This window comes from Anser cygnoides, chromosome 27 (genome assembly GCF_040182565.1).
Source record: "Anser cygnoides isolate HZ-2024a breed goose chromosome 27, Taihu_goose_T2T_genome, whole genome shotgun sequence".
NCBI lineage: Eukaryota > Metazoa > Chordata > Aves > Anseriformes > Anatidae > Anser > Anser cygnoides.
In genome coordinates, this window is record NC_089899.1 from 5555230 (window position 1) to 5563457 (window position 8228).

At 55.5% G+C, this 8228-nt stretch overlaps 1 protein-coding gene across 2 annotated transcripts; it reads right to left on the reverse strand.

Moving 5' to 3' along the window:
- Positions 1-378: 378 nt before the first annotated feature.
- On the reverse strand, positions 379-4479 carry PEAK3 (PEAK family member 3). Of its 2 annotated transcripts, none has more exons than XM_048077858.2 (4): positions 4132-4479; positions 3259-3404; positions 2523-3142; positions 379-2025 (listed from the first exon to the last, which is right to left on the reverse strand). In XM_048077858.2, exons 1-4 carry the CDS (start codon positions 4179-4181, stop codon positions 1024-1026), a joined length of 1818 nt encoding a protein of 605 aa, XP_047933815.2. In that variant the 5' UTR covers positions 4182-4479; the 3' UTR covers positions 379-1023. The 2 variants fall into 2 exon arrangements, with proteins under 2 accessions (XP_047933815.2, XP_047933816.2); XM_048077859.2 differs by having other exon boundaries at positions 3259-3477; positions 4132-4476.
- Between the last annotated feature and the right edge of the window lie 3749 nt (positions 4480-8228).

Sequence of the window (8228 nt, forward strand, 5' to 3'; positions counted from 1 at the left end):
TGCAGCCAGACCTTTGGAGATTGCGTATGACCCTGGGCTCAAGTTTCTGCCTTACCCACACGGGCTTTGCCCCATCCTTGCAGGACACCTTGAGGTTTCGTGGCACAGATCACAGCACAGTGATCACCACACGGGGCATCCAGGTGCTGGTTCCTGGCTCCTAACAGACCCTAAACAGAGACTGAGACAGACCCGTGGGCAGCTCACACCTCCCCGCAGATGCAATGGCCCTGCCTTGGCGCAGCCAGACTGACGATCCGGTCTGGCCCCTGTGTGCAGCAGCCACAAACCCACCCGAGCTGTCTGCTGCTCCAAGTCATCTGTGGAGTGGTGAAATTCAGCTTTGTGATCCTCCCTGGATGGATTGTCAGGGTGTAAGAAAGCACATAAAAGGCCAGTATTTAACAGGCTCAGCTCTGGGTTTTATTGAAGCTGTGTGGTTGCTTTATTTCCACCTTTGAGACGTCATTGGTATTTGTGACTATGCTACAATCTGTTCCTAAAAAGGGCAAGGCTGTGTGATGCATTGTGTTTCTTCTCCCATAATGGTGTCTTAAGGTGAGCAGTAAAGTATGGCTTTGTATCATTATTTAAAACAGTGGCAGTAGCAGTACAGGAGGAGGTTCATTTTTATTTTTTATTTTTTTTGGTGTGTGTGTGTGTGAAAAGTCTAAGGTCCATTAACCTTACTCAGGATAATCAGCCGCTGAGCTGGTGCTTCGTCCTGTGGCTTCCATCCAGCTGTCTTTCCGAGATGCTCCAATAATCTGGACTCAAACCATTGAACAAAAATCAGTGAAAGGTGTAAAAGCACATCCTGCATCCTGGGAGCCAAGGTACCATGGTGGGAGTTTGGTCCCTGCTTACTTAGGACCATTGTTCATGCAGTGTGCAGGATCAGTTTCAGATTTGGAAACAGTTTTCACAGCCAGGATCAGCCTTGGTTGGGAGCTGAGAGCTGGTGGATTTGTCCAGACCTCTATGGGTTCCTGTCTTTGGGGAGCCTTTTGGGCAGGCTTGTCTTTAGGGCATGTAGAGAACCTGGGTGACCTGGTAGAGCATGTGCTCCGTGACCTCTGCAAAGTACTGGCAGCACAGCCACTCCTCCAGGCCCGGGCTCCCCCCAGCCCCAGCCCCCTTCTCAGCAAACTTCAGCAGCAGCAGTGCCCTCTTCATCTCCACCCAGCTCCGGAGCAGGTCCAGTGTCTTCTTGCTCTTGGCGAAGAGCTCCTGGCGAGGCCCCCAGAGCAGCACCTGCAGGACGCCCCTGGCCTGCTCAATGGAGACCCTTTTGAAGGGGTCTCGGTGGAGAAGCAGCAAGGCCAAACGCTTGAGTCCCGTGGAGTAGATGGACAGGGAGGGGATTTCAGGAAGCTGATTGCTTCTCAGGTCCAAGGCATTTTCCAAAGAGATGTCCACGTGCAAGATCTTATAGATCAGCATGCCTATATTCAGCTCATCTGCCATTGGGGTGAGGGGAGCAGCAGACCCCTCTGTCCAGTCCTGCTCTTGGCTGGTGGAACAAGGTCTTCTCTTGTCTTTAAGCTTGAACAAGTTGCTGATGAGCAACCTTGGAAGGGACAGCCCCATGGATGCCTCCTTGTCCTGCTGGCTCCCAGGGGGACACGGGCACTGCACCAACAGCAGGTTCTCGGGGCAGACGTCACCCTGCCCCAGATTCTGTGCCCTGAGGTGCTCCAGCCCCATGCACACCTGCAAGAGGAGGAGGCACGCCAGGCGCTCATAGTGCCCGGGGCTGCTCCTGTGCAGTGCCCGGGAGCCCTCCACAAACCCCGCCAGGGTCTGGTAGGGCACGTCTGGGGATAGGAGGACCTGCAAGACTCGGGGGGTGGCAGGAGGGGCTGGCTCCTCTCCAGAAGGGGGCAGCCCCTGCTTACTGGGGTGGCCCGGGAGCAACAGCTCCCCAGGGACGTGGTCGGTGAAACGTCCGATCAGGCGCTGGATGCTGCAGTGTGCCCCGAGGAAGCTCTCCACACCCAGGCTGCAGCAGCCCGGCTTGAGGACCTGTGAGGAGAGAAAGAGCAGGAACAGCTGTGCCAGGAGAGAGCATGGGTCCTGGGCCAGGCCACCACTTGGGTCGGGGCCACAAGCCCCAGTCCTACCCATGCATGGTGCTGGGCTCCCCTGCACCCTCTGGTGTCTACCAAAACAGCTTGAAGCAAGAAATGGGGCATACAGGGGGGAGGGTGTCAGTCCTGGCTGAGCTGCAAAGCTGCTTTGTTGTGTCTCATCCTGCACTACCAGGGAGCCAGCCCCACTCCCTGCCCGCTGGCCCCTCAAAGCCTTGTGCCAGGGCACTTGCCGCAGCGATGCCATCCTCCTTGTACCTTGGACGTTTGGTCCCTTGAACCCACGAGAGCCCTCAGCAGCAGTGTCAGCAGCGCCAGCTCATTTAGCAAATGAATAAGTTGCCACCAAAGGGGAACCTCCCAGCTAACGTGGGCCACCCCAGGGTCACACTCGCCTGCAGCCCCCTCCTGCTGCCCGAACTCCCCGCTCACCTTGGCTGCAAGCACCAGCTGGGCTTGCCTAAAAGCAAATCCCACGCGGAAATACCAGGCGTCGCCGCTCTGGCAGCACGGCTCCCGCTCCAGGATGCTGAGCGCTGCCCAGCCCTTCCCTGCCAGCTCTGCCCCCAGCCGCTCCGGGGTTCCCACCAGCCCCTCCTGGGCTTGGGCCACCAGCCGGGCCAAGCTGGCCACCTGGCAACCCACCAGGGCTGCACACAGCCCGTCCCGTCCCTCCAGGCCCCGCAGCAGCCGGCCCAGCTCTGCGTCCCTTGTCCCAAAGGTCAGCTCCTCTGGGCTGGGTGTCAGGGCTTCCCCCGGAATGCTCCAGGCCTCCCCCAGGCTCTGGGACTTGGCCAGGGGCTTCTTGGGTGCCCGGGGGGGGCCGAAGCTGGGACCCCCCTCCGTGTGTGGCAGCAGGGTGCTGCCAAGCCATGGCGTGGCGTCGCCGTGGCGGGGCCGCGATGGGCCCTGCTCCGGGAGGGACTCCGCTCGCTGCAGCTGCTTTTTCGGCAAGGGGGGAGGCAGGGGGTCATGGCCGGGCTGGGGGGGGACTCTCCTGGCTCCATCCCCTCGGCTGGCCTTGGTGGGGACGAGGTGGGCACGCAGCTCTCCTGGGGAGGGAGGAACAGGGGGCTGTTGTTCACACCACCGCACCTCTCCAGCCCCACAGCCATGCACAGAGGGGGAATGGTTGTTGGGGGGGTGGGGGTGCGTGGTTGTCACTCACCCACGTTGCTGTAGATGAGGGCTGAGGCGGGGGTCTGAGGCAGGTGTTCCCCTGGGGTGTCCGGCATGGTGGCGGGCGGCGCGGGACCCCCCAGGTCCAGGCTGGCACAGCGGGCGCGCACTTGGCCCCCCGCCTGTGCCACAGCCCTGCACAGAGCTGGGAGTCAGTGCTTGCCCCCCCTCCACCCCCCAGGGGCTTCCGCTCCTCTCACTGCTAGCTCTGGGGAAGAAGAAAGAAAAAGGGGAAGCAGCAGCTGGGGCGGACATGGCTGTGAGGTTTAGGGGTGAAAGGCGGGGAGTTTGGTCTCCCGGTGACTCCAGTCCCTGCACTGGGGGTGCTCCTGTGGGGTGGAGGCTGCCTGGGGTTTTGCGTGTGCTGGTGCATGGCTACAGCCATCATTTCATATCTGCCCTGGTGTCCCCGGTCGGTGGCCATGAGGTGGATGCAACGATGAGGGAAAGGTGTGGGGTGAGGGCAGGAAAAGCTTTTGGGGCAGGAAAAGCAGGGACAGGGCTCAGGGGATCCAGAGGTCTGTGCATGAGGAGGGATGTGCAGCGAGCCCACGAGCACTGAGCAGGGACACAGAGCAGTGGGAAGGAACCAGCCGTGGGGTTTCACTTCTCCATCCTGGCCTCTGACCCTGCTGTTATGAGCGGTACTGAAGCCATGTTGGCTTTCTTGAAACCCACCATTTTCTGCTGGCAGCATCCCTGTACAGCTACAAGCTTTGGCACGGATCTCCCCCCCATGCATTATTGCCCTGCTGCACCCATGGGTCTTGCAGTGGTGCAAAACCTCGGGCTGGAGCATTCTTGCTGGGTGCAGCTGGGAAGCGCCATTCTGGGACATGTTTGCAGAGTAGTTTGTTGTTACCTCTGATATTTTCTCGGCAGCGGTGGGGGTCTGGTGGGCTCCATCTCCATCTCCTGGCGTTGCTGGGGCCTCCCTGTGTTCAGCAGATGCTCCGGCGCCCCATTCTGGGATCCCCCGTGCTGGCCACAGCCTCTACTTGCAGGAAGATGTACTTTCAAAACACATTCCTCAGTGTCTAGCAAGCTTAAAACAAGTCCAAGGCTCAGTGTCACTCCCAAGCCGTCCCCGTGTCACCCTGGGGTGCTCTGGTAGCACCGATTGCACCACTGTCAGTTGGGAGTGCTGTGACCTGCTGCAGGTTGTTGCAATGTGTTTGCTTCACCACTGCTGCTTGCACACACGTCACACTCCTCCTCCTGGGTGCTTTCTGGATGGCAGCGGTGCTGCAAGGAGGGATTTCTGCTGTAAAACCTTCCAAAACCCTTTTGAATTCCCTGCTCTCCAATGGCTTTACACCACATGTACCAGAGCGGTGGAAATATTTATTTATTTATTTATTTATTTATTTATTTATTTATTTATTTATTTATTTATTCTTTTTGTCTGGGATTTTCCGTTACAAATCAGGAAATTCCCCTTCTGGTGTCTGTCAGCCCTAGGACGAGGTTGCTCTTTTAACACTCTAAAAAATGAAATTTGGGCTGTCTTGAATCATGTCCCAGCTTTAGGCAAACCATGGGAATTTTGCCTGAGAGCCCCGAGGCTGGAGGATGAGCAGGCTTCAGGAGATGTGGCTTTATACACAGAAAAGGCAACATCATCTGTATTTTTGAAGCTTGAGCTGGGACAAGACAGATGTCCACAGGAATGATGGTGGGACAGGCTGGTTTTGGGGCTTAACTGGTGCTTAGCTGGTGCCTGAGGCACAGATAGCCCACCGATGGGGCTTGTGGTGCATTTTGCAATTCGCATTTCCTAGACAGCACCAAGAAACCTGCCAGGTTTGTGTCTGTTCGCCTGCAGTGCTCACCAAGCACAGGCCATATATTAGAACTAATAAAGCATGTGCTGGGGCTGAGCTGTATTTTAACCCTGATTCAGGAGGATGTGCAAGAATCTGGGATGTGCTTCCTCCTTCCCGTGCTGGTCGTGATGCTCTCCCTGCTGGATGCAGTGGGCTCAGCTCCCGCTTGCACTGCAGAGCAGGAAGCTTGGCTTTGTAATACCCCCCGCCCCCCCCCCCCCCCCCCCCCCGCTCCCCCCGGGACTATAGTGTTGTAAAAATAAGAATAGAAATGGTGAGAATTTCAGGTTCATCGGGATTCTGGGCTTATTGATGGTGTTTGGCAATGGGGTCAGTACGTTTCCCTCATCTTGGTAAGTCATTTATGCTAATGACTGTACAACAAACCATTTTAAACAACCGTAAATCTACTAGGAACATCAATTTTTCTCCTTAATAAATAATGTTACATTCAAGATAAACCAGGGACCATTAGGAATAAAAAGCACAGCATTAGTGACATGAATGTTCCCCTACAAAGCCAGGGAGAAGGCATCAGTCAGAGGAGCCCTACGGTGGGCGAGAAGGGACTTTGGATGTTCGGACCTGTGACTTCAGGTAAACACGTCCAAACTGTTACTGGGAAAGCAGGGGGATGGTTATTGGTATTTTGGGTAAAAGGGAAATCGGGCTGTAAATGGGGCTAGCATTAAACCACATTGCAAAATTAAGTCTCCAATCGTCAGCTCTGTGCCAAACATGTCAATTCCAACCACAAATGGCAAATTAAAGGTGGTAAAACACACCAGCAGCTGCTAAACATGGCGGGTGTATCTCCCCCCTAAACAGAAAAAAAGTCACGCAAAGCTATTTTCTCCCCAAATCACTCAATTCTAGCAATTGCTAGAAAAGAGCAATTGCAGGGCACTGCCTGAGAGAGGAAGAGATTTCCCCGTGGAGCGTCTCAGGAAGCTGATTTTTGGGGCAGCAGGAGGGGTTTAGGCACTGTTGGCTGACAAAATTTGCTGACCACCTTCTGCCAAAGTTGCCGAGCACTCAGCAGCTTTTGGTGCCGGCAGGGCTGGCAGAGGTCACCGCCACAAAGCCCTTAGTGCCCCTGCGCTCTGCAGCCGGGGGGCCTGGGAGCTGAGGCAGGGAACTTCTACCTAGCTGAAGTCTTTCTAATTTGTAAGGAAATTGGTTTCTCATCCCAGCGGGGGATAAGATCTTTAAATGCACCTGCTGGAAAATTGCTTCTTTCTTCCTAATTGCCTTTATTTTTTTTGGCATTTTTTTGGTTTTTATTCTTAATACCTGGCTGCTGCAGGGACTTTTCAGGCCCATCTCTGGTCTGGTTTCTCTTGTCTGGGGTCAGAGCCGGTTTCTCAGCAGCCTTGGTCGTGGCGACTCCATCACCCCTAGAGCTGCTGCAGGAACCACGGGGCTCAGCTCTGGGTCCCCTGAGCACCCAGACTCTTCAGCATGGCAACCCTGACAGTGAGCCTGACGTGCTCTCTGGAAACATGTGTGTTTTTTTTTTTCTCCCCATGCAGGAAGTAAAAGAAAAACCCCAGTTTCCTCTTTTACACCCCGGTGTGCTCCTGCCCTGCCCAGTTGCAGAGGCCAAGGGGCATTTTCCAACTGGGACTACTGCTGCTTTGTTGCTGGTTGCACCCTGGGAGCATCCCCGAATCTCCACAGGGTGCAGCGTTTTGGGGTGCAGGGGGAGGTAGCCATCCAGGGCTCGCTCTTCCAGCAGATGGAGGCATTGCTTTGCTTCACCACCCCACAGGCACCCAGTGCCTGTCCCAGTGACCATCCCAGTCCCACACTGAGGGGAGCCAGGGCTGTGGGGTTACCAAAGGAAAGACAGCCACCAAGCCTGGGAGCAGGGAAATGGGGTGTTTCTGGATATTTAGTAGTCTCTTCACATCGCACTACTGGGAACACAAGGACAGGTCTGCACCTGGGCAAGGCACACTGGGGACAGACAAGTGACTCATGGGGACAGCAGTGGCAGCTTGCGCAAGGGCAGAGATGGCCTTGTGCGGAGCCAGCGTGTCCCCTGGGGCCAATGGGATGGGGAAGGGGACCCCACGTATTCCTCAGAAGCAGAAATGTCCCCAGTTCCCCCCAGTGCTGCTGGCTCCAGCTCCTTAGCCCTGCCACAGCACCCACCTGTGCCTCAGTTTCCCCAGCCAGCAAACTGTGGTGCAGACCCTGGTGCCTGGATTCCAGCCTCATCGGAGGCGTTTGGTGAAAACTAAAACTACGCCGTTAGGGTGTGCTGGTACTTCCACGCTGCCCCTGGGGATGCCAGCGGTGCTTGGGGATGCAAGCTGAGCCGGGGACTGTGCAGCAGAGGGAGCGGAGCTGTGGGATATGTGTGTGTGTGTGTGCGTGTGTGTGTGCACGTGCGTGCACTTGTGTCTATGGAGCCCTTTAACCTCCCCCCCCCCCCCCCCCCCCAGTCCCCAGTTCCATGCAAGCAGGAGAGTGGGTGCAAGGCTTTGCACCCATCAGCTTCGGAGCATACTTATAAACACTCAATTAATAATTAATAACAGATTAATAGCAGTGGCAGCTTGTTAACACATGCACATTAATCATTTATTAGTTATTAATATGAACTTTAGTACCCTCTGAAAGTTGTTTTAGCATCATTTATTAAGGGTTTTACAGGGCTGGCAGTGGTGCTCACAGGTGATCGATGGGAAAGCCCAAACCCCCCCACTCCTGACCCCGCCAGGGTCCTCACCCACTGCCCTAATCCCTTTGGCACCGTGTTTGCAGCTTTGCCCTGACCTCCATCCCTTTGCGAGTGCCCAGTCTGAGCAGACAGCTGTCCCGAATTGAGCTCCAGGTGCTTGGGGTCTGCCTGAACCCTTCTGCCTTGCTGGAAGCTGCGGCATGGATCCTGCATACGGTGTAGAAGGGACCAACTGTGCAGGTTGCTGTCTTACTGGAGGCACATGGGGAAGAAAAGGCAAAAAAACAAAAAGCAAACGAACAACAAAAAAAATCACAAAATCCTAGTTTTGTGTTTTTCTTTTCCTTTTTCCCCCGCAAATAAATTTCACATGCTCATGACATAGAAAACTGTGCAGGTCTGCACTGCCAGAACCTTCCTTTGCAAATGGTGGGAGGTTCTTGG

Coding starts and splice junctions, on each gene's coding strand:
- PEAK3 (XM_048077858.2), bottom strand. CDS start 4,181: ATGGAGATGGAGCCCACCAGACCCCCACCGCTGCCGAGAAAATATCAG. Junction 3,405..4,131: donor CTGCCGAGAAAATATCAGAG/GTAACAACAAAC, acceptor AGCTCTGTGCAG/GGCTGTGGCACAGGCGGGGG. Junction 2,026..2,522: donor AGCTGGTGCTTGCAGCCAAG/GTGAGCGGGGAG, acceptor CTCTCCTCACAG/GTCCTCAAGCCGGGCTGCTG.